Genomic DNA, 25271 nt, shown 5'->3' with positions numbered 1-25271 from the left:
TGCCTGGTGTGCTCTGGTCCAGGGGGTCAAGAAGAGTCGGACACGACTAAATGACTAAACAACAACAATCCCTGAGAGAGATGGAGAGCTAGAACCATAGAGCTAGAACTCTGAGCGACTTCCTACAAATATAAAGTATTTTGGCCAAAGTATTGGAGCCTCAGCTTCAGGATCTGTCACTACTGGTAAAACCATAGCCTTAACTATACAGACCTTTGTCGGCAAGGTGATGTCTCTGCTTTTTAAGATGCTGTCTAGGTTTGTGATACGGAAGGTGGGGGCATGTCTTCTTCACCTCCTTCTTTGCTACAATATATCCATTTATTTCCAATTGTCAATGTCAAAAGGGACTAAAATCTATAAAATTCATAGAAAATCAACGTGCCAATTTGCTGAATTTCTCTAGGACTCCATGACACCTCCCCTGTCCTCCATAATCCCTCAAAGCAAGGTGTTGAGGCATCTGATGAAGATCTGCATTTTTAAAATGAGCTTAAAAATATATTTGTAAATGTTTGTATCTCTCATTCTCTCATGCCAGGCAGAAACCAGCTGAATACTCTGGCAGCTGTTTATCTTCCTGTTTAAGGGCCCCTCTGACAGAGCCTCAGGGTTGCAAAAGGAAATTACAGGCTAGGAGCTCTTTCATAGATGGTGTGTGAAAAGGTGAACAAAAGATCTGTTCAGATAAAAATTAGAACCATTAGCCATCTGTTTTGCAGGGAATAGGGAAAGAGGGGCCAAAGGTTATCTGGTAATTAAGGTGCCTTGTCGGGGTTAATGGCTACTTGTTTGCCATTTATAAATAGAAGAAAATATAGCTCTCTGTCTGGCATAAAAGGTAATAGGAAATGGGTGTATCTTTTATGATTGGTTCTAGCAAACAGCCAATAGGAATTTCAACCAGGCTGATTGGACAGAGGCAGCCAAAGGAGGAGCAAGGGGGCTGGGCTGAGGGAATATAAGTGCTGGCCATGAGGGCTGGAAGGGCAGAGCATTGGTAACCATATACCACTGTGTCTCTCATTTATTTGTCTGACAAATAAGTTATTATTTTAATTTCTCTATTGCTGCGTTGAATATTTCATTCCAGCTAAGCGTTAACCACTAGCAGGGTGCTACAGTGTCAAGACCCTAATCCTGTCAAATCACTCTGCCAAGCCTTTCCTCCGGGCAAGGCCAGGTGGCAGACCATGCATACATGGGCCATTGTCTTCTCATCAGGTACTCAGGATGTGCTTATCTGCGCATATCTCCAGCTCTGCATATTCCCCCCTCCCTCCTCCATATGTTAATCCTGTGTGACCCAACCTTTTCTTAATGTATTCATGATGTAATCTGTGTAACCCAACCTCTTCTTAATGTATTCATGATGTAACTGGGATGTATTTTGCACTGTATTCTGGGACATGGAGGGAAATTTCAAAAGTTCATGTCACCCCTTTCTCGCTGTTCAATCTCGTCTTGAACCTGTTGCGCAATAAACTTGGATCTTCTCCAGTTTGCTTCTGTCTCAGGCTGAGCTCATTTTTCTTCCGCAGGGACCCGCGGACCTAATCCGACGAGCTGGGTGGCAGAGTAGCCCCGCACCCAGATTTTACCGTAACAGTTTGTCATTGCTTTTCTCCCAAGATCTCTCAGGGGTGCCAACGTGAATTAAAATATTGGGGTGGGGTGGGGCCTCAGGTAAGCCCCGCCCCACATCAACCACATGACACAGTGTGCGCACACTATGTGAATGCCAATGTGCATCAGCTGGGAGTGGGGAGCGGCCCCCTCAAATATTTCATTGGGGGAGTTGACTCCTAGGCTATCCATCGCTCTATATACACGTTCCACACTTTCTTTCTTTTTTTAAAAAAAAAATAGATTTTCCACAATGATAATAGAAACCGCAAAGCAGAATAATACACAAAAACAGAAAAAGAAACAGAAAAAAAGGAACAATAAACAGATAAACAATAACAACAAACTTAATCATTCACAAATCCAACCTTTTAAACATCTTGGTTGACTTCCTCCAGTCCCTCCCTTCTGAGTTTCCTTGTAGTTAAAAGTAACAGCTTTCCAATATCATTATTAAACTAAAACAATTTCCAATTATAATCCATCTTATTCACTTTTCTTAACCTTCTAAATCCCATTTATTTAATTATAACTTAGTTTAATCCTATTTGTTTCTTTCAAGTAATTTCAATTTTTTTATATTACAATATTTATCCAAATAGTCCTTAAATTTCCTCCAGTCCTCTTGAAACTCCTTTCTGGTTGCGCACTGCTCTACACTTTCTAGCTCTATGGTGATATCCATATATCTACCTATCGGATCTCTTTGTCACCTCTCTAGCCGTAGACACACTCTACACTTTCGTAGCTCTACGGTGTGTTCGGGTTGTTGTTGTTGTTTTTCGTACGCCATGAGGTAACGGCGCCGCGCCCCGGGGGAAGTGAGGGCGGAACGCGACTTCGAACCTCGCCTCGAACCCTTTGCAACTCGCGTCTCTACGTTTTATCTCTATGGTGATCTTTTACCCCACCCTCGCGAGAGAGAAGAGAGCGTACGCCGTGAGGTAACGGCGCCGCGCCCTGTGACGCCGCGCGCGCGCGCGAGGGAGATAGAAGAGAGCGTACGCCGTGAGGTAACGGCGCCGCGCCCTGTGACGCCACGCGCCGAAGCGGCTCCGTAGGGCCTTGTGGGAATTGTCGCGTAGGAAGTATAAAGCCGGGAAGGAGGGGGCGGGGCTTTCGGCAGGAGGAGGAGGAGGCGGGGCCGCGAGGGGGGAAGAGCCTCCATTTTGCTCGGCGTCCTGAAGGGAGCAGCTCCTGAAGGGGCTCCGTCGCCCTCCCCGTTGCCTCCCTCGCGTCCTTCGGCCGCGCCGCTCCCACCTCGCCTCCCGATACTCCTCCGCCTCCAGAGAAAGCCGCCGACGCCGCCGGTTCTTCTCCTCCGCCGGGGGGGACGATGGCGGCCGAGAGCCGGGAGGAAAAAGGTACCGCCGGGTGTTTCCTTTCCCCTCAGTCTCTAGGCCGCCCATTGCCATGGCAACCGGGGCTGGAGGGGGGGCCTGTAGCGGGAGGGGGGGAGGCCAAGGCCCAGGGGATGTGGGGGGGGAGGGGAGAGGCCTGAGGGGCTTAACGAAGGAGGGCGAGGGGCTTTTGGAAGACTTACTGCTGCCTCCTTCTTCCCCCCCCCCCCCAAGGAAAAGTGGGCAGGGGGGCGGCGGTTGAATTGCCTTGAAATGAAATGTTACTCGCCGTCAGCCTTCGGGGGGCGTCACGTTTGGGAAAGTGGGGCGGGGGGGAGCAGTAAGGTAAGGGATGGCCGTTTAATAGGCCTTGAAATATTGGTTCTCTTTCAGCCCCCACCCCGGGAAAAGTGGGTGTTACTCGCCGTCAGCCTTCTTGGGGGGGGTCACGTTTGGGAAAGTAGGGCGGCGGGGGGGGCAGTAAGGTAAGGGATGGCCGTTTAATAGGCCTTGAAATATTGGTTCTCATCCCTTGGGGGTCATGTTGGGGAAAGGGGGGGGCATAGGTTGGGGGCTGGATGGAAAGGCCACGTTGTTCGTTGCCAGGCTTGGGAAAGCAAGGGGGAGGCGTAGGGTGGGGGCTGGCGCTTTAAGGGGGCCGAAATGAAATCTTGCTCACCAACATTGTCATTTTGGGGGTATTTTATTTGTTTACTGAATTTATATACCGGTTTGCAGAACAAATTCAAAATGTAAAACCGCAATATATATATAATCAAAGTAAAAGCAACCCAATAACACACAGACACACAAACCTTTGCACCACCTTTCCATAGTTAAAACCAGTCTGGCGGCAGCTTACAAGATGATATGTTTTGCGTACACAACCGGATTGAAACAGTTGCCACATAAATCATAACAAGAGCTTTTTTAAAAAAATAGGAAAAAAGTTGTATCAGTCGTTGTTGGCATCTGTCTGTCTTCAGAAGACAATGGAGGAGGGCACATTTGGGGTTGAGGTCAAGCTGTTGGATTATTACAGTAACAAACCCGCAACAAAAAGCCATTGGTCTCAAGTAGGAAATATTTTAAGCTTTCCATTTAAAATTGGTTAAAATAGATAAAACATATAAAAAGTATGCAGCCAAACTGAACAGTTTCTGCATAAAATCATATTAATATCTAAAAATCAGAATTTATGTTAATAACAGCAACAAACCCCTCCAGCGAAACATCCTAAACAATGGTGAAGTCTAGCCATTGGTTTCAGGTAAAAAATGTCCGCAGGCTGTTTGTGCTTTAAAAAATGATTTTTTTATTTTAAAAAATCAACCTTTTTTTTAAACAGTCTCCTAGTGAGTTTTTGGCTGATTGCTTTCATCCTCCTCCCTCACATTCCGTGAATATTAGCTAGTAATCCTAGACATTAAAATTAAAATGCTGCTGTGTTCAGATAACATCTCAGTAAGACTTATAACTGCCCTGTAAGATGCACCACTTCGGTTTTCCTAATGCAGATGAGATTCTGAGGATGAGAGGATAGTAGTGTACCTAAGACCAGCCAGTAAGTTCTTGGTTGGCCTTACGTTTGAGCCAAAAGTATCTTGGCTATATTATAAAGTTCACACACTTGGCTGCTATGTTAAACTAGCTTTCTATTTTTTCATATATATACACAGCTCTTAGGCAGGGATATTATACTAGTGACCCCCTCCACTGATTCAGCTGATGCTGACTAGATTTGTGTGTTTCCCTTCTAGTTGGCGTAAAAGCAAAACAATAAAACAGCTGATCTGTGTTATTCCCATGTCATGAGATGAAGTACAGCTCTGCAGCGCTTCAAGCTTTTTGTTTGCCTGTGTTAGAGATTAGGTTCATGTTACTGTGCTATTCAGCATTTATTCAAACTGCATTACAGAATAAGATAAAACAGTGGAGGAAATGTGGCGAGCAAGAAGGTATCTGAGGTTAGAGGTGAAGGCTGCAATTTGAAGCATACAAGATTTGATTTAAATGATGTAAAGTCTGACAGGACCTCTTAGTAAATCTGGGTACCATTGAGCTGCTTACAAATATAGAAGACAGGGTGGACAATAATATGGTGAAGCAGGCTTACCTTACAAGAGGGCTGAACTAATACTTGGATGGTTTTAAAAGCGGATTAGACAAATTAATAGAGGATAAGGCTATGTTCTGCATCCATTTTTGGAGGCTATGTGCCTCTGAATGCCAGTTGCTGGGAATAACAAGTGAGGAGAGTCCTGTTGTGAGTTCTGCTTATGGGCTTTGTATGGCCATTTCTTTAAACACTGTGATAATGGGATTTTCATAGAGTTGGAAGGGACCACAAGGGTCATTTAGTCCAACCCTCTGCAATGCAGGAATCTTTTGCTCAATGCGTGTCTTCAAGCCACGACCCTGAGAATCTCTTGCTCTACTCACTGAGCTGTGCTGGGCTAGGTGGGACTTTTGCCTGATCCAGCCGGTTATTACATTCTTTTGACTATGTTTAACTATGCAGATTGACCACTGGCATAATTATGTATTGTTTATGTACATACTTGTTTCCTAAATAGATTAGCCTTAGAAATCCTGTTGAAACAAGAGGGACAGCTTCTATCAAAAGCTTGCTTTTTGCATCTAATAGGAGCAATATGACTGCAGAGCAGTGACTGCAGCAGTTCTGCATTGTGTGTGCTGAAGGGAATTTTAACTTGCATGGCCTGGTTCATGTAGAAATATATTGATGAGTACGAAGCAAACGGAGCGATAGTACATCTACCAGCTGCATACTGGGGCACTATGTATTTGAAGGAGTAGTAAGTATCATGGACGTTCCACCAAAAATTTAGGTATTTGAGGTCTACCACATCTCCATAGCTCTGTTGTTATGTCTTTGCAATTGTATCTAAGAGGCTCCTGTAAGCATGACAAGGAAAATTCCTGAGCTGGTCATAAGCCATCCTACTTTGGGCCTTTTCCAAAATATAGGTTAGGGTATTGTATGCAGTAATTAATTTTATTGGCAATTACTCTAGTAGATAACAGTTGCTTATTTAAAATAAACTGCTACAGATTTTTTATCTAAATGGCACACCAGTAAAATACAGTGGTACCTCGGGTTAAGTACTTAATTCGTTCCGGAGGTTCGTTCTTAACCAGAAACTGTTCTTATCCTGAAGCACCACTTCAGCTAGTGGGGCTTCCTGCTGCCGCTGCGCCGCCGGAGCGTGATTTCTGTTCTCATCCTGAAGCAAACTTCTTAACCCGAGGTACTATTTCTGGGTTAGCAGAGTCTGTAACCTGAAGCGTATGTAACCCGAGGTACCACTGTGCACTGTTCAAGAACAGAACCGGTGCTCAGAAAAATTGTTTGGGATGCCCTGTCATCCTAAAAGCATTAGGGTGTTTTAAGAAGAAGAATGTTTACAAACACAAAAACTAGAGCTGTATACTACAAGATGTTTGGTGCTTTAATTAACGAAGTCACCTCCAAAGGATTCTTGGGCTTGGGCAGTCTTCCAATAAGAGACTGTGCTTCCTTGCAGTCCTATGTCAAATGTGTAGATGGTATGCATTGTTAATGAAACACAGTGGTGGCGGGAGATAAATGGAGCTCTGGTCATTCAGGACTCCAACACTTAAGGGGTGTTTTGCGCAGAAGTCAAGATAGGGCAAGTGCAGATAATGGAAGACAAATGCAATTTGCTCCTAATGTCTCATATCTAGAAGGTTAGAGGTCTCTGGCACTAGCTGAGGCCATTGGATTGAGGGTCCCAGCCATACCCCACCCCGAACAGTTGCCATTAGTTGAATATTGTCTGGAGTAGGTTTTAGTCTGTATACCTGTATCATTGAGAAATAATTGAGAAGCTTTTGAAAACCAAAGAGCCCAGAGAAGCCAGACGAAATAAAAAAGAGAAATGCAACTGATTTTTCAAGGCAGCTCCATTTTTAATGGAGTTTTGTACACCACGTTAACTGTAGTTGAATCTTTGGAAACCTCTTTGAACTTGATTGTAGATAATTAAATTTAATAATGTTTCTCTGTAGTTAGTAGTGGCTTTGTACTAGTCTACACATGATTTGTTAAAACAAATCAAAACTGCTCAAGGAGATAGAATTATGAAACAAATTCTTGCTGTGGTTCATCTTAAAGTAAAATGATTGCCTGAAATGGAAATTTCAGGAATTGCAGTCCTTCCTGTTGCATGCCAAACCACTTTCAACATTGAAGGAAGTTTGAAAAGGTGCTCATGATATGACAGTAGGGGGTCTGATTATGTTTTATATTGTTTTTAGATATGCTGTAAGCCGCCCAGAGTGGCTGGGGAAACCCAGCCAGATGGGTGGGGTATAAATAAAATAATTATGATTATAATTCTAAAAACGGAAAAGTAAAAATCTACGTGCACCAGTTGTTGGGATCCTAGTCCATAATTTTACAAGCTTTAATTACACTTGGCTGCCTGAGAAGAAGCGGTTAGCCAGAAGGGGGAGGTGCCCTCAACTTTTTGACTCCTCCCTTTACAGAACTTGTTCTTCAAGAACCATTCCACCTGGCTGTATTTTCAGGAAAGGTGGCCTAGGTACCATATAGTCTGCCCTTATTTGAATCACTGCTCTGTGGCTAGTATAGCAAATACTACAGGAGGTATGGGGCATCCCTGTCAGATTCCCCCAAAATATTACTACTTTTTCTAGTAGTGAATGATGGGTATAAAATCTAGCTCTTTAATATACACAGCTCTAGGATGAATGGCTCCGCAAACCTGTGAAGGATCACAGTTGTTGTTTTTTTAGGAGGCTGTTCCTTACCTATGAAATTTCATGAGAGTAAAATCAGTGCAGACACATCCTAGCCTCTATGCCTTCTTTGATAGTCCATGTTTGTCTAATTATGGCCCAGTCTGTGGTCAGGAATAAATCTCAACTGACTGGTGTGAATAAAGGTTGCAGTTAATATTTTAATCTAATTGCCATAATTGCATTAAACATTTTAATGTCCTGATTAGGGTCTAAAGCAGGGGTCGGCAAGGTTTACCTAGCCTGGGCCGGTTCACTCCAGAGGAGATCCTACCGTGGGCCAGATTTTGCATGCCTGTGATTTCTGGCCTCTGCGCAGATGCGATTTCCAGGGTTGCGGAAGCGAGTCCCCGCGTCGTGCTGCGCTGGTTTAGTGCAGCGCATGGGGACTCGCCAAGCGGACAGCTCAGTTCGGGGGCGGCTGCTGGGTCAGTTAAACGACCCCCGTGGGCTGCTTGTGGCCCATGGGCCTTAGGTTGCCGACCCCTGGTCTAAAGCAAGCCTATAAGGTTTACCAGGTCAATTGTCCCTTATGTAGTTTAGGGATTAATGCAACTGAAAGATAGATGAGAGGTTTGTCAGTGAATTTGGTTAAACCTGTAGGGAGTTCATCCATATCTTGCTTCTCCCCGATTTAAACAGTTTTGATTGGCAGCTATCCAAATTAGTCTTGTGAAAAACTGCCTTGCTATTCAGTTTTCACTCTTAATTTTAGAAAAGCTTGAAATGGGTGGGCAGGTGTAAGTGCTGAAAGAAATTGTGTGGGTATTGGATTTTAGTATCACTTTAAACCATTTTAACAGCTCACTTGGTAAGAGCATTGCAGCGGGTTGGACTAGATAGATGATCCTTGTGGTCCCTTCCAACTCTAGAACTTTGTGGTTCTAATTCCACTATTCTAATACCATTAAAGCATACGGTGAAGCTCTTCTGAATGCCATTTCTTAACCTTGTGTTTTGTTTACAGATGGCGAACTGAATGTTCTGGATGACATATTGACTGATGCACCTGATCATGATGATGAACTGTATAACCCTGACAGTGAGCAAGATAAAAGTGAGAAAAAGGGTATGCTTCTTTACTAGTTGGGTGCCCTTTTGAAAAGATGGACAGCAAGATCAGCCAACAAGCTTGAGGGCTGCTGCCAGGGTGCGCAGAGACTTGTGCATGCCCACTGAGCAGCCCCTCTTTTTCCTAAGAGTTCTTTGCTCTGCATTACAAATTCCTTTTGAAGTATCCTTATCTCCCTACCACATTTGATTTTTTCCAAAGGCAATGTGAGCTATTAAAGTAAAATATTACATGTCACATATGTGCAAAGAACTTGCTGTGCCGATACCTTGGTTGTAGTTTTCATATCTGAAAGTTTTTAAAGGCTTTAAGATCCTTTGTGGAATATGGCATCCCAAGCAAAACAGTACAGTTTGGTAAAAAGCAAGTACTGCCATTGCTTATAAAATACTAACAAGTTGAAATAGTTTTCCTTCCTCAAGCATGTAATCTTGGCTCTTTGGCTATAGAAATACACAGGGAGCTGTCTTTCTCCCGAGGAAGCCAGAAGCAAGGTTCTATTTCAGCTTATTTCCCAAGTCAACTTTCCACAGCCTGGCGCCCTTCACATGCTATTGGAATGAAACTCCCATAATCCCTGACCATTGGCCATACTGGCTGGGCCCAGTTGGAGTTGTGAGTCCAGTAACATTTGGAATGATACTACACTAGGGTTTGGGTTTGGAAGGTCTGTCCTAAGTTGTGTTTCGGTCTTTTAAGTCATTCCAGCCATTGGTCATCAGTTTTCTCATCTTTAAATAGTGAGAGATGCTAGGATTTCCAAGGAGGCAGTTTAGTTAACACAACATCCTGGTTTTAAACCTACTAGCTTTATGTGCTTTGTCTCATGCTAAATGTGAAAAAAGTTTGCTCGTCATGTTTTCTAAAGATAGCTTTAGCAGCATTTTGTTAATGCTATCAAGTAACTATGAAATGCTGATTTCAAAATTTGTTGGTGCTTTTCTAAAAAATAATAATTCAGGATCCAAAAGGAAAAGCGAGAGGATGGAGACAGCTGAGAGCAAAAAGCAGAAGCCTTCAGTGCATTCCTCGAGGCAGTTGTTACCCAAACCTCCAAGCTCATCCGTTAGCAACAACAAGCGAATAGTGAGCACAAAAGGAAAGCCGGTATTGGAATATAAAAATGAGGAGTATCAAAGGTCTGATAGGAGCAAGCGCCCAGAAGGTGACAGAAAGATGCGTATGACAAGCAGCAGCTCGAGAGACACCTACAAAGGGCAACCTGAGAAGGCATGCATGAGGAAGAGAGATGCTGACAGAAGGGCAAAGTCTTCCACTCCAGATACCTCTGGGGTAAGCAGCGGCTTTTGCAGTCATTAAATGCACCAGTTCTTTAAGGTGCTTGCTTGCTCCGAACTCTCTGTGCATCCTGACATGTAAGGCGTTTGTTTTATTCTCATTTAAACAGAGGCTAAGGCATGAGGTGGACAGACAGCCAAGCAGGTCCAGCCACTCCTCGAAAGAAGAGGTGAACTCCGAGGAGTACGGGTCGGATCATGAAACAGGCAGTAGCGGATCCTCTGACCCAGGAAACACAGAGAATGAGGAGGAGGAGGAGGAGGAGGGGATGGAGGAAGAAGAGGAGGAGGAGGAAGACGATGACGGGGAGGAGGAGGAAGAAGTGGAAGAAGAGGGAGATGATGAAGAAGAGGATTATGATCAAGATGAAAGGGATCAGAAGGAGGGAAATGATTACGACACACGAAGCGAAGCTAGTGATTCTGAATCTGAATCTGCATCCTTTACTGATGGGTCAGTCCGATCTGGTTCGGGCTCGGATATATCAGGTAGCTGATATCATTTCTTTCTGCTCTGGGTCTTGTCATATTCAGTTATTTATTTCTAAATTGTACCACAGATGATTGGCTCTGGTGTGATTTCCTGGTGTCGGAAGAGCACCACCAGTAAGGATAGCACAGCAGCAAAGTGTTCATTTTTGTCCAAAGGGCTTCCTATGGCCACTGAGAAGAGTGCTGGACTAGATGGCTCCTTGGTCTCATCCGGCAGAGCTCTTCCTATGCTGTGGTGCTCATTAGTGTCTCACTAAGCAGTTTCCTTCATAGTGCTGGTCTCTTGGCCAGAGGCTGTGAGGAATGAAAGTGGAAACATAAGATGAGTATTTTGGCGGTGTACTTTACGTTACATTCTTTTAGAGGCCTCTTTCATGGGGATGAGAAAAGATCTTCAAACCAGTGTGTCTCACAGGTTCAACTTACGTTTCAACATGCATAATTCTATGGACCAGTGTTTGTAATACCAGTCTAGGTTAGCCTTTCTCAGTCTTGGGTCCCTAGATGTTGTTGGACTACAACTCTCATAATCCATAGCCAGCAAGGGATGATGGGAGTGGTAGTCCAACAACATCCAGGAACCCTAAGTTGAGAATGGCTGGTCTGGGTGTATTTCTGTGGTGAAATAATTGATTTTTTAAAAACATTTTTTAAAAAGAGTAGATTAACTGAAGAAACATTAGTGTTTCCAGCAGTATATAAAGCTATTTGGCACATTCTGGTTTAAAAAAAAACCTGGAAAGAAACAAACCAGAGCAAAGCAGCTGAGGTTTAGCTGAATTTCAAACTTCTAGTCAAATACTTACGTTCTATTAATTTATCATTGTTCACATTTTATTTAAGCGATGTTCCTCCCAACTCCGTCTTTATATTTTGGTGTCCCTACTGTCCGAAGTCTCGTGACAGGGACAGTTCCATTTTAGAAGCTTTGGAATGGTATTGCCGATGTGATGTGGTTGTCGTGTCACATGGCTAGATCATTTGAATAACATGGCAAACACCTCAATCAGCATTGCATCTCATTGGGAGTCTGGCACAGACTCCTTAAGCGAGTCTGTTATCCAGAAGTAGGTTCACATCCATGGTGTGCAGAAGAGGCAAGCATGCATACCTGGCAATGTATAAATCAGGCTTTAGGGAGACGTGTTTGCTGTATTTCTAATAATGTGCATAAACGTTGTGGTCCAAGGGCATGCTGGGGCTCCAATAGGAGGATTGATCTGTACCAGTCGATTCCTTGACTTTGTGAAGACCTCACACTCGTGCACACGTGTGCACACCATACCGTATCAAAAACTGCTTTTGCAGTTTCTGTGTGTTTCAAAAGCAGCTTTCCATGTAATGTGGAATATTACTGTTCAAGGCAAAAAAGCTCCCTTGACCTCTGCAAAACAACTCCATGGATCTTTGGGTCCTGACTAAAGAATGAAGATGAGATGATAGTTCTGAATGTTGAGATCCAAATATGCATTTAGCTAATGTAAACTGTATTGACCTTCTTGCAATCATTCCTGATAAAGTTTTTGGTGTCGGCCTTAAAAGTACTGCTGTTGCTTGTTTTGATGGTCTTAGATGAGAAAAAGAAGGCGAGAAAAAGAGCTAGAGGCATCTCTCCGATTGTTTTTGATAGAAGTGGAAGCTCTGCGTCAGAGTCATATGCAGGTATTATTATGTTATTGCTTATCTTACTGAAATGATCTGTAGCAAAAACCCTTGAACTGCATTTTCCAAAATAAATAGCGGGCCATAGAAACCTATTGGACATGTAGCTAAATAGTGAAAATTGGTATTTTGGCATGTTCTGTGTGAATAATTTGGGGAAGTAGGTTTTCTTGTTATGTTAATGCTATTTTGTTGCTTAAGTGGAATTTTCACTTTTTAAAACTTGGAAGATGATGATTCATTGACTAGTTTTCTGAAGAGAAAACTGGTCCACCAAAACAAACAAACAAACAAAATGAAACAACCCAAAAATCCAAAACAAACCCTCGTGCACATTGAGCAGCATTCTTTGTGTGTGTGTGGGTGCGCGTCAGGAGGGATAATTTGTCATGAATGAAAATAGTATGTGAAAAGGCTGTAGAATTTATATCGTATCTCTATTAAGGCTCAATCTGAACAAATGTACTTTGGCTAAACACAGGTTCAGAAAAGAAGCATGAGAAATTATCATCTTCCGTTCGTGCTGTCCAAAAAGGTATAATTTAAATTCGAATTTTTTAATGCATGCTCCCATTGCAAGCTCTTGTGTCAAGTCTTTGTTAACATACATCAAATGTGGTAATGTTCCGATGTATAGTGGAACTAACTCAAGTGAGCAAATTGTATTGCCTCTCAAATTACTTCTTGCATGCATCTTCATAGTGGCAAATATATATCTTGTTGCTGAATTGGCAAGCAAAGAAGTAATGAAATGGTGCTGTTTGAAAGATAAATTTTCATAGGTTCTTCATTCAAGAATGTATTTTACTCCATTAACCAGGAAGCAAACATATCGGAACATTACTGATGTTGCATTGGCTTTTTCCTTGAAATAGCTTATTTTGCTTTCTACGCTTAGCATTGCATGCTATGACACAGATTTCAAGTCTGAAATATGTGGTATTCAGCTACTAACCTGCTGCACAATTCCTCAAAATTTGGTCACATAGTTTCAATATATTAAAATGGAATTTGTGCAGGAGACCAATATAAGCCCCTCTGAAGTGAAGAATAGTTGTACCACAATATAAAAGGGCTTGTCCCACAAAGGGGCTATAAATATGTGTTGTGTGTTTACTTAGGAGGTGCAGAGGGAAATGCCAATAAAATTACATTTTGCTTTGTTTCCACCCCCAGACCAAACTAGCAAACTTAAATACGTTCTCCAAGATGCAAGATTTTTTCTTATCAAAAGTAACAACCACGAAAACGTCTCACTTGCCAAAGCTAAGGTATGCCACATTGCGCTTACAGACTACTTTCATTATGAAGATAAAGCTCTGATTGCAGAATACGGAATAGGGGCAATTGTTCTTTTAATTATCAAGCCTTTAATTAGTTCTCTTACCTCAACCCTGTCACAAAGAAATAGAATTAGTTAGCATCTCACCAGCTGTATCTCTGTTACTTTGAATCTGCTTTGAATCTTGCAGAAAGAAAGGGGAACAACAAATTCTGGGTTAATGCTTTGTTTTTACTGTTTAATGCTTTCCATAATGCTTTGAACTTAATGGATTATGATTTTCCTGGTCCTCCCCAAGCTTTTGTTGGGTATGTGAGCATTTATGAAATACGAAGCTGTATCAGTCATACTGGCTTGCCTGTAGTGGTAGTACCTCAGTTAGAGATCTTTCTCAGCTGTCCCATCTTTTAACTGGAGATTACAAGGACTGAACCTGGGACCTGGTGCATGTCAAGCCTGTGTTCTAGCACTGAGCTAAGTGCAAGGTGTCCCTGGTGCGTCCATTGAACAGTTTGGGTTTTATAAATTACGTGTCTGCTCATCTCTCTGCAGGGTGTCTGGTCAACCCTCCCAGTCAATGAGAAGAAGCTCAATGCTGCCTTCAGACAAGCAAGGAGTGTTATCTTGATATTTTCTGTGAGAGAGAGTGGGAAATTCCAAGGTAAAGAAGAGGGAATGCCTGCACTCAACATTGACCCAAAGTTGTTCGGGTTATGTCGTCTCATTGCAGTGTTCTGATTCTTGCAGGATTTGCAAGGCTGGCTTCAGAATCCCATCACGGGGGATCTCCCATACACTGGGTGCTACCTGCAGGAATGAGCGCAAAAATGCTGGGAGGCGTATTTAAGATAGATTGGATATGCAGGTAAAAGGGTTAAAATGTGAAATTTCCGGTTCGTAATGTTTGCTTTTGGATATTCTGAGTAGGTTCACAAAGTGTATCCTCAAAATAGACATGATTCATTTGCTGGAACAATAGGTTACCACCCATTTGCATAGTCTGGAGATAGTTCGCAGATAGCTCAGTTGGTGGAGCATGAGACTCTTAATCTCAGGGTTGTGGGTTTGATCCCCACGTTGGGCAAAGGTTTCCTGCATTGCAGAGCACTGGACTAGATTATCCTCACGGTCCCTTCCAACACTACGATTCTAAAAGACTTTCGCCTTAGTGGAAGGAATATTTTTGCCCTACCATGAATAGGGTATATATCTTTTGTCTTTTATTTTTGCCATGCTTCAGAGAGTTTGTTATTAACCATCATCTTCATAGGTGGCAAATTATTGCCTTAAATTCAGTCCTAGGGTCTTGCAAGTGTGTGTGTGTGTGTGTGTGTGTGTGAGAGAGAGAGAGAGAGAGAGAGAGAGCGAACACATACACAGACCTGCCATTACAGTGATGCCCCGCAAGACGAATGCCTCGCAAAACGGAAAACTCGCTAGACGAAAGAGTTCCGTTTTGGAGGTGCTTCGCAAAACGAATTTCCTATGGGCTTGCTTCGCAAGACGACAATGTCTTGCGAGTTCCTGCGGGTTTTTTCCCCTTCCCCCCCTTTTTCTAAGCCGCTAATCCACTTATCAGCTGATCCGATCAGCAGATAAGCCGCTAAAAGCCGCTAATAGCGCTAATCCGCTAATCCGTCAATGGGCTTGCTTCGCAAGACGAAAAAACCGCTAGACGAAGAGAATCACAGAACGGATTCTTTTCATGTTGCGAGGCACCACTGTATTAGCATTCTGTGCTCCCCCAACTGATTATGTAAGGCTCTTGATAGCTGCCTCTAATGCATGGATTTTGAGACATTGAAGTATAGGATGGGAATGGGGAGCCTCTATCTGCTGCAGTAGGATGTCATCAGAAATTGACACACAAGATACTGACTTTCAGACTAGTAGTCTATGAAGTTGGGAAACCAGAGGTTGTGCTGCAAAAGATGCATTCTTCACATCCCCAACCCTGCCATTGAAGTCTAGTTTTTTGTTTTGCATTGGTTTTCTCTTGTCTTTGAAAATAATCAAACTTCTCATGAAACACATATTCTATATTATGAATGTCAAGCTTGGTTTTTGTCATCACTTACCTGAAATGTTCAGAATAGTGATGGTTGAGTTTCCCCAAGTCTTAATTTTAAATCGAGAGAGAGAGAGAAGAGTTTCTCAATCTGTGAAGATAACTTAATCCTTTTGAACATCTTCCCAGCATTACTACTGTACTGGAAGTCCACATTTTTTCCAGTAGTGCTTTCATAGTTTGTTTACTTCCTAGAAAGTAATAGCAGCATTCTAGGTGTTAAGAACGCTGCCAGAATGTCAAAACAGTGTGGGTGGGTGGGATGCAAAGGCAAGGCTTAAGTTTCCTTCTGGAAGAGAACTTGCAGGGTTGTCATGCTTGCTTCATACTAGGGTGAGCATTATGAACCTAACTCAGTTGGTCTTCCAAGCTGCACTTTGATAATATTTATAGATGCCAGTTCAGAATGCTCATCTTCCTGGTTTTCTGTTTTCTTTTTAATGTTCAAGTTATAGTCCGTAAAAGCATCCTTGTATAAGATTTAATTTAAATGCCAAATACACAAAATGTATTACATGTCACTTATACGTTTAGGCGTGAGTTGCCATTCACGAAATCTGCTCACCTGACCAATCCTTGGAATGAGCATAAGCCAGTAAAGATTGGACGTGATGGACAGGTTTGTCATTTGTGTTAATTATTCCTCTTCAGTATCTTAAGGCCAGTAGTTAAAATTTTGGAATGCATTTGTTCTTATTTTATTTGATAGTTGTCCACATTTGAAAGACAACCACCATTAATTCGAGCACAAAGAGATCCTAGAACAATGATGAACAGTAACCTCTTAGAAAAAAGGTCACAACAAAATATCTTCTTTTGAAGCATCTTGAAGTGTAGTCCATTCTTTATTAAAGCTACTGTTAGGCTACTTTCTGCCAAAAGCAGCCTTGAATCTAGATGAACTGTGACTCCCACCATTCTCAAGTCTCTAAAATGGGTTCATTGTGAGGGAAGAAATATGGGCTTGTTCTCCTGCTATACTAACTGGGAGGGTAGGGTCTTGTGAAAAAGCAGCCCACATAAACTTATGACTTCCTTCACCTTGCATGGGTATTTGCGATCTCAGTGTGCTTTTTAAAAAGATAGCTGTAACACTATTTGGCATGCTGCAAATACAATTTTTGATAGCTAACAAATTAAAGATATGCACTTTTTGTTGCTTCATGGGCAGCATATGTCCTAAAATTCCGTAAAAACAAATTTACCTAATCTATTTGTTTGTGCCGGTGAGCTTTTGATCCATGATTCTGGGCTACACATGTTGGTTGCACAAGGTACGTGATACAACTCTTTCTTACTTACGCTGTAACATTTTTCTAGAAATCCCTCTTTTGGTATTTATAGCTGTTTCTAGTATAACTTTCTCGTAGAAATCAGCAAAAACATGTCATTGAGCGTTATACTTCGTTGTGTCCGTCTGGTTGGCTGCAGAAGCTGTCTTTGGAAAATTTGGATTCATTTTCACCTTGTAAAACGAGCGTTTAACTGTTCCAGGAAATTGAGCCTGAATGCGGAACCCAGCTTTGTCTCCTATTCCCTCCCGATGAAAGTATTGACTTGTATCAAGTCATTCATAAAATGCGGCACAAGAGAAGAATGCATTCTCAGCCCCGGTCCAGAGGACGCCCATCCCGCCGAGAGCCACTCCGAGATGTGGGAAGGTTAGAAACGTTCTTTGGACTGATAATAGGCACATGTGTCAGAATTACGTGATGGAGGAATGTGATTCATCAAAAAGCTTTCCCTGCAATCAAGAAGAGAGAAAATCCTCACATCAAGCTGCATGGACGGGTTTGTGGCTTCATTGAGGATTTCACACTGTCCCCCCCTTCCCCAGTTGGTCACTTTCAAGAGGAAAACGGGGACTTTTGGCTCATGCAGAAAATACGTTCTTGTAAAGCTAGCTTAGACTAGATCTTTGGGCAGATAATGCAGATAATCTGTTCGTGTAGGTAAGCGGATTTACCATGAGCAGGCTAGGTGGAGGAAGAGCAAGTCTGTGTGTTCAAAAATGTGTTAATATCTTGTAAAAGCCTTTTCTTTCAGGTATATCTCTGGATAAGCCTTGTCAAAATATGGGACTTTTATCAGGATCACTTATAATTTTGCAGAAGATGACCGCCTCATTTTGAGGATAAAAATATTTGTGTTATTTTGCTGTTCAAGAAGAGCGTGTTTGGGACTGTCTCAAATTGTATCACCGTGCTGTGGTTAAGCCCATTACCAAATATTCTCTCACATCTTGCTGAGCTTCTGGAAGCCGTAGGTTCTCTCCAAAGGGGGAGGAAGTGGCCTTGGAGACCCGGCAACAAACCAAAAAGAATGGCTGTTGCTGTGTCTGTGTACACAACCTTTCCAGATGCGGGCAGCACCTGTGGACTTAAGAGTGGTTTTAGAGGATCGCCACGATTATTGATCACTGCTCTATGAACTTGCCAACATTCCCCAGAAAAGAGGGGTATATCTTGTTACAGAATTGGAGAAGTCTTTGCAAAGGACTGATATAAGCCCTTCTATCCATCACGATTCCCTGACCCCCTGTGTAGCCACTTTGCTTTCTGATAAATCTAAAGCCTTTCCGCTAAAGACTGTGTAGTTTGGGCTGAAACCTTTTTCGGTTGCAGTTTCCTGTTTGTGGAAACGTCCTGTGGTAGGTAACAGATATCCAACGAGTCCCCATATCCTTGCTGTTTAAAAAAAAAAAAAAGGACACCGTAACCTGTAGGTAGGAGGAATCCTGGCAGCATCCCCCTTTCTTTGGGCATAAGAGGACTGAGCAGCGATGGCTTTTGAAGTTAAGCCTGAGAGGTTTCCAGTGCAATAAAGTATTTACGAGTGAAGGTTTTGCAATGGACTGCAAACTATACATTATAACACCGCCACACCTTCTCAAGCCTGCCAGGGCCTCCATTTATGTATGTGGCTTTCAGCTTAAAGTCAGTAGTTGGACTGCTATATGAACTGTTACTATCATATATTATACCGGTCGTAAGTGCACACTCAAACTACAAGAAAGCGGTATGTTTATTCTTTACACCAGCTCTTTTTTTCTAAATCTATTTCTGCTGTACATACAGTTGCTTTGTTTGCTCAGAATTGTGATACTTGCTTTTAAAATGGTAATGCAGTATACTTTAATGGTAGTTGGGGAGGAGGGAGGGTTAATTGCCTTTGGCCTGTATAATTGTTTCACCTTTTGATGGTGTATTTGAAGGGTTTGGGGGGGGGGCATTCGGTGACCTGCTGGTGGTGAGCAAAGGAGGAACCCAGGCTGGCAGCTGCAAAATACCTTCTTCGGAAAGCACAACCATTTCAGCTAATAATAAGAATTTTGAAAAATCTCTCAGCTCTAATCTCGAGAACATAGGAATAGGCCATATTGTAAAGGGTCCTTCCTGGCTAGTAATCTTTGTATGTAAAGCAGGGGCGGGGGGAAAAGAGAGAGATGGGTCCGAATGATATCATTCCAAGTGAGGCAGAGTATTTAGAGGTTTGGAACACGTCCGTAAGATGCGTCCAAATTGTGGGGCTCTGTGCTTGTAGGGCGAGCATCAATACAGCAATTGGACAAGTTACAAGTAGGGTTAAATTAGGTTTATGGCTACAGTTCTGTGTGTAATGGGGAGTAAGCCCTAAAGAAATAGGTTGGAATTAAGAGGTATGGCTGGGTCAAGGATTTCAGGTTCTTTGCAACCATAAAATGCCAGTTAAGCGTATTTACATCGACACAAGAAAGGATTGAGCGGTGAATTTGGTAAGGCTCACACAGCTGCCTGGGACTTCAGAAACCTCCCAGAAAGTCGTCCTGGGTTACCTCCTGTTCCTTCTGAAGGTATTTACTTTAAGGTTGCTCCAAACAATTGTTTAATTATTGTCTAATTTATGTAGGCGTCGACCAGAGGATTATGATATTCATAACAGCAGAAAGAAACCAAGGATTGATTATCCCCCTGAGTTTCACCAAAGACAAGGTTAATATCTCGCTATGCAAATACATTTGCACAAACATACAGATTTGTGTATTAACAATCTTGAATTTGTGTAGAATGTGAAGGTTGAAATAAAGCTTTGAGGGTGCATAGGGGTCTTCAGGGCTCTAGTTAAAGCTCATTTTGAATAGGAAGACTTAACGGAACGTGGGGGATCGTGGTGCCCTTCTTGGAACATGGTGGGGGACCTAGCTTAGAGCAGAGACAAAAATGTTATAAATGTCCTTACTTCTATTATATGAGTGAATATGTAGGTATGTCTTAATCTCCTCAAAACAGGCTACATTGTACTTTTGTTGATGTTTAGATTAAATCTTGGCATCAAGCTAAAATGACCAGATTTAACATTCTTTATCCAATAGCTAGATAATTACTGGAGTCTTCTCTATTCTTCTATAAAGAAAAACTCGATACATTTTAAAGCTCCTTACACAAATTGTTGAAGCCACCATTGGGAACAGCAGAATTATTTTCCTTGTTCTCTTTGCCAAGGCAGGTGCATGCTTGTGGGAAAGATGCTAATTTCTGTTTATGTATTGCTATAGCGGTAAATATGATATATAATGCTGCTTGGTTTCAAACAGGCTATATAAAGGATCCCAGATACCAAGATGCAGACAGGTAAGAGATGCTTTAGTCTTTGTTCATTTTGTGCTGCGGTAACTTAGCACTGTGTTTAAATCCACAAATCTCATTCCCAACAGACGATTTTCAGGAGTGCGGAGAGACGTCTTTCTAAATGGGGTAAGCGTCTGCCTTTTCGTGTGCTTTAGCTGCAAGTGCTTTAATGCTGCCTGTGTTTATGACATTCCCTGTATGTGTTTATTTTCCAGTCCTACAATGATTATGTGAGAGAATTCCACAGCATGGGTCCGCCGCCACCCTGGCAAGGAATGGTTTGTATTTTTAAACGCACTTTACTTTTGACCATGCATTTGATTGAATGCATTACTTAGAGTAATGATGATAAGGGTAGTTCCATTTTTTTTATTTTATGAACTTCCTTAGGGATCCAAAAATGACAAGCGATTCCTGCTGAATCAGACCAAACCCCATCTAGTCCAGCATTCTGTTCTCATGGCGTCCAACCGCATGCCACTAGGAAACCCTGCAAGCCAGGATATAAGCGTAGAGCCGTGCTCTTAAATCCATGCAAGAAAGATTTGCTACGTATAAAAAAGGCGCAGGCGGAAAAGAGCAGGCAATATGAAAGAATGAAGTCGGGGGGCTACCAAAGTTGTAGCGAAACAAGGCCACAGAAAAAAGAAGGAAATCTGCAAGCCTTATACTGTTGAAGTACAATTGGGGGGAGGGACACGGGTGGCGCTGTGGGTTAAACCACAGAGCCTAGGGCTTACCGATCAGAAGGTCGGCGGTTTGAATCCCTGCGACGGGGTGAGCTCCCGTTGCTCGGTCCCTGCTCCTGCCAACCTAGCAGTTCAAAAGCACATCAAAGTGCAAGTAGATAAATAGGTACCACTCCAGCGGGAAGGTAAACGGCGTTTCTGTGCGCTGCTCTGGTTCGCCAGAAGCGGCTTAGTCATGCTGGCCACATGACCCGAAAGCTGTACCCTAGCTTCCTCAGCCAGTAAAGCGAGATGAGCGCCGCAACCCCAGAGTCGTCCGCAACTGGACCTAATGGTCAGGGGTCTCTTTACCTTTACTTACAATTGGGGGGGGGCACAAACCAAAGGAGGCTAAAAGAGGACTTGGCATACCCAATAGCTGACCTCTTCAAAAGGAAAATTGAATCTTGTGGGGAAGCTGCACCTAGAATGCAGACTGGAGTGGTCTGTTTGGGGTGCATGGAACCCAGGGCAGGCAAGATTTCTTTAGGAAGGATGATATACCACAGCAGGCCCCACTTGTAAAGTACACTTAGATAGTATCCAGGTAAATGAACCATTCAATCTCAGAAGTTCCCAGACTGTTGCAGTGTGTCTGGATTTGTTGCAGATGGAAGACAGCACAACCATACAACATCTAGCACAGGGATACAGTGCACAGCTGTCAACGTTTCCCTTTTTTAAAGGGAAATTCCCTTATTCTGAATAGGATTTTCCTTGGAAAAAATGGGAAGGTTGACAGCTATGTTACAGTGGCTACAACAAGCAGAAAAATCATTAATTGGTCACCAAAACCCTCAGCGATTTTCAAGTGGTCCATGACAGGAGAGTTTGTAAACTGCTGATCTATGTAATAACATTGAATTTCAATGTTCTGGATGGCTTTGGTATCAAGACACTTGTGTCAAACTACAGTATCTGTTCAGCTCCAGCCTCCCACCTGCTTTTGCAATCAGTTCAAAGCAAATGTATGCATATTGATTTTGACTGTAACATTAAGAACATGTTTTTGGCATTGTGATAATCCTCACCCCATTCATCCACCCTAGGCCCACAGTGGCATGGTGAATATCCCCACTGCCAGTTTAATTCTGCACAAGGTACGAGCGCCCCTTCCACACGGAGAATCGTGTGCATAGTATGTTTTTACCTATACAACTGTTCAGTCGCTGCAGCCTCCTCCTGTGTCTGGTTGTGGAAATGTGGGGTTAAGTGTACAGTTTTGGGCTAGTTTTTAACCACTATAAGGTATTTTATCGTCCCACACTCAGAAGTGCCATTGAATCTTTGAAGCACTTTCTTATTACAGTTGCATTTGAGTGTTCATTGATGCCGATTGTGTTCTAAGGAGGAGAAATTTAAGCGAATAACACCATTTTCTTTTTAGCCTCCTTACCCGGGTATGGAACAGCCTCCCCACCATCCTTACTACCAGCACCATGCTCCTCCACCACAAGCTCACCCTCCTTACTCAGGGCACCATCCCATTCCACACGATGCACGATACAGGGATAAGCGGGTGGTAAGTATGCCCAGAAGGGCTGGTACCATGCCAGTTAAGGGTCATGGGCAGATCTTACGCTGTCAAGTGACCTTTATACAGTCTTAAGTGTCAGGCCTCTACGTTCATTGAAACTTTCAGTGCGTGTTCTGTCCCAGCCTTCAAAGAGCACATTTTAAAGCTTCCACTTGTGCCAAACTAAATAGTAGAATGCAAGCACACGAGACTGGAGAGCAAAACCTATGATGTTGTTTTACAAAGTTGTTCCTTTTGCACATGCCCATCATCGACCCCCTTTGCCTATTTTTGCATATGCTCCCAAGTTTGAGCCTTGAGAGTCTCAGTTGTTGAAGACTTGGAAGATTTGCAAGAAGTATTGTATGTGGCTTGAGTTTTCCCTTTCAAAAGAGAAAGTACGCTCCAGGTGCATGTTGAATCCAGATACAGTGGTACCTAGGTTCTCAAACGTCTCCGTTGACAAACGTTTCGGAACTCGAACCGTCTTCCGTAATGGATTACATTCGAGAACCGAAGTACCACTGTATTTGAATGCAAAGCCCGTTTTCATTTGTGATTTGTTTTGGTCCTTCTTTTAAAGATTAGCATAAGGAATGTTAAAAAGGGGCGCGGGTGGCGCTGTGGGTTAAACCACAGAGCCTAGGACTTGTTGATCCGAAGGTCGGCGGTTCGAATCCCCGCAACGGGGTGAGCTCCCGTTGCTCGATCCCTGCTCCTGCCCACCTAGCAGTTTGAAAGCACGTCAAAGTGCAAGTAGATAAATAGGTACCACTCCGGCGGGAAGGTAAACAGCGTTTCCGTGCGCTGCTCTGGTTCGCCAGAAGCAGCTTAGTCATACTGGCCACGTAGCCCGGAAGCTGTACGCTGGCTCCCTGGGCCAATAAAGCTAGATAAATGCTGCAACCCCAGAGTTGGCCACGACTGGACCTAATGGTCAGGGGTCCCTTTACCTTTATAAGGAATGTTGGAGGGTTGAGGCCTCCAGGTCCATAATAACATCAGAGCACTGGTGGGTCAGTCCAAAGGTCTGTCTAGGCCAGCATACTGCTTATCACAGTGACCAACCACATGCCCATGAAAAGCCCTTAAGCAGCATTTGAGGGCAATAACCTGTCCTGCAGCATTACCTAGTGACTGGCATTCAAGAGGCATGCCACCCCCGCTCCTGGAGGCATCATAAAGCGATAGTCACCAGCAGCCTTACCTGTGCTTTGTAGCTTTTTAAAATTAGGTGATCTATAAAAACATTTCTGTCTCCTACAGCATGATTATGACATGAGGGTAGATGACTTTCTACGTCGGACACAAGCAGTTGTCAGCGGCCGAAGAAGCAGACCCCGAGAACGAGAGCGGGATCGTGAGAGGGATCGGCCCCGGGATACCAGAAGGGACAGAGATCGGGATCGGGGCAGGGAGAGGGAGAGGGAGAGGATATGCGATCGAGACAGAGACAGAGGAGAAAGAGGAAGATATAGAAGATAATGCATTGCGGAACTGCAATCACTTAAAGCAAAGGCTTGTATATTTGTGTGTTTACAGGTAGTAAACTTCTATTTTCCTCTGTCTACCTACTTTATTGTGTAGAAGGATTTATAATTGACCCTCTTTGTTCTAAGCATGCAGTAAGCTGTGAACTGGAAAATCCCCATCGGCTAAACAAAAAGACAAAAAACGTGCAAACTTGACCCTTGAGCTGGTGACTTTCATTTGAGCAGTTTCGAAAAAGTTTAAAGAAGGTAGATTAATGATCCCTATGTGTTTATCTTTAACTGTAATTTAATCATCTGTTTGTTTGAATACCAGTTGACAACTGCCATAATATTTTTGCTTTTGTTTCCTTCCATGTAGTTTTTTACATGATTCTGTGGGGGGAAATGCTGCTATCAGGTATGCAAATACTGGGTGTGATGGTTTGGCTGTATGTCCGTGTTGAAACAGCCACGTCTTGGTTTTTCTGGTTGTTCCTTTTTTTATGGAAAAAAAACCTCTGTAAGAGTCAAGCTTGTTCAATAATGAAAGCAATATTAAGATGACAATATTGATATCTAATTTTTAACCTTTTAAACAGCTTTCCTGTGTTCTGCTGGCATTTTGGTTAATGCTATTGTTTGTTCGCCTCTCCCACTTCCATATTACACCCCCCCCCCCGAAAAAAATGTCCATATTGTTTGGAATGTCCACCGTGTGTGTGTGTGTGTGTGAGCACAAAATCTTGCTGTATTCTACATTGCTACCATTTTTTTTTATAATAAATTGGTAACAGTCAACTTTCATGGATGTGCATGCTTCTGATGAGTTGTTTTGTTTTGTTTTTGAAGGGGGGGGCGGAGCAAAAAAGCCTCAATCCGAAAATGTCACTTCTGGCTCAATAGATCCCTTACCTATTACTGGTGCGGCAAAAAGCAGTTTTAGTATGTTTTAAGTTACATCCTAACTCCAGATGGGGCAGTGGTGAGCCCCATCTCTCCCTCCTCTGACTTGACAAAGTGCCTCACATGGACTCAAATTGCACTCTCTGAGCATCTTCAAAATACTATATTTCTGTGATGGACAAAAGAATTCCTGGAAAGCAGAAAGCTTGAGACACATTGACTTAGGAAAATGGATAAAATTAATTGTGGAGTAAGAGATTGGGGGCGGTGAGTGAGGTGTTATGCATCACAGAGAAGTGTGTTCATAATGCAAAAGCTGGACAGGGGCAAGGTTTCAGAGGTAGCAAAATCTCCATCTGGGGAACAAGAAGTCCACTGTGGTCAGAGCAGGGTTTGGGT

At 42.9% G+C, this 25271-nt stretch overlaps 1 protein-coding gene and 1 long non-coding RNA gene across 5 annotated transcripts; one reads left to right on the top strand and one right to left on the bottom strand.

Moving 5' to 3' along the window:
• Positions 1 to 269: 269 nt before the first annotated feature.
• Positions 270 to 1601, bottom strand: LOC310691502. The gene is made up of 3 exons (XR_014518525.1): positions 1353 to 1601; positions 1123 to 1311; positions 270 to 424 (listed from the first exon to the last, which is right to left on the bottom strand). It is a non-coding gene; the product is annotated as an uncharacterized lncRNA (long non-coding RNA).
• A 955-nt stretch (positions 1602 to 2556) lies between these two features.
• On the top strand, positions 2557 to 24773 carry YTHDC1 (YTH N6-methyladenosine RNA binding protein C1). Of its 4 annotated transcripts, none has more exons than XM_083473213.1 (17): positions 2557 to 2990; positions 8740 to 8841; positions 9806 to 10137; positions 10253 to 10631; positions 12207 to 12296; positions 12778 to 12831; positions 13473 to 13567; positions 14131 to 14239; positions 14326 to 14443; positions 16181 to 16265; positions 17141 to 17307; positions 19535 to 19617; positions 20220 to 20256; positions 20340 to 20379; positions 20469 to 20531; positions 22369 to 22503; positions 23764 to 24773. In XM_083473213.1, the coding sequence occupies exons 1-17, from the start codon at positions 2963 to 2965 to the stop codon at positions 23980 to 23982; spliced, it is 2136 nt and encodes a 711-aa protein (XP_083329339.1). In that variant the 5' UTR covers positions 2557 to 2962; the 3' UTR covers positions 23983 to 24773. The 4 variants fall into 4 exon arrangements, with proteins under 4 accessions (XP_083329339.1, XP_083329341.1, XP_083329340.1 ...); XM_083473214.1 differs by having other exon boundaries at positions 2573 to 2990; positions 8740 to 8829; XM_083473215.1 differs by lacking the exon at positions 12778 to 12831 and having other exon boundaries at positions 2561 to 2990.
• The last annotated feature ends 498 nt before the right edge of the window (positions 24774 to 25271 follow it).

This window comes from Podarcis liolepis (genome assembly GCF_965112155.1).
Source record: "Podarcis liolepis genome assembly, chromosome: 13".
NCBI lineage: Eukaryota > Metazoa > Chordata > Lepidosauria > Squamata > Lacertidae > Podarcis > Podarcis liolepis.
Note: the sequence above shows the minus strand (reverse complement) of the source record. Positions and strands in the feature narration are given on the sequence as shown.

Bases quoted from the DNA above. Each gene is read 5' to 3' on its own strand.
- YTHDC1 (XM_083473213.1), top strand. From the start codon at position 2,963: ATGGCGGCCGAGAGCCGGGAGGAAAAAG. The intron at 17,308-19,534 runs GTTAGAAACGTT...TAATTTATGTAG, and splicing joins CCACTCCGAGATGTGGGAAG to GCGTCGACCAGAGGATTATG. The intron at 22,504-23,763 runs GTAAGTATGCCC...TGTCTCCTACAG, and splicing joins GATACAGGGATAAGCGGGTG to CATGATTATGACATGAGGGT.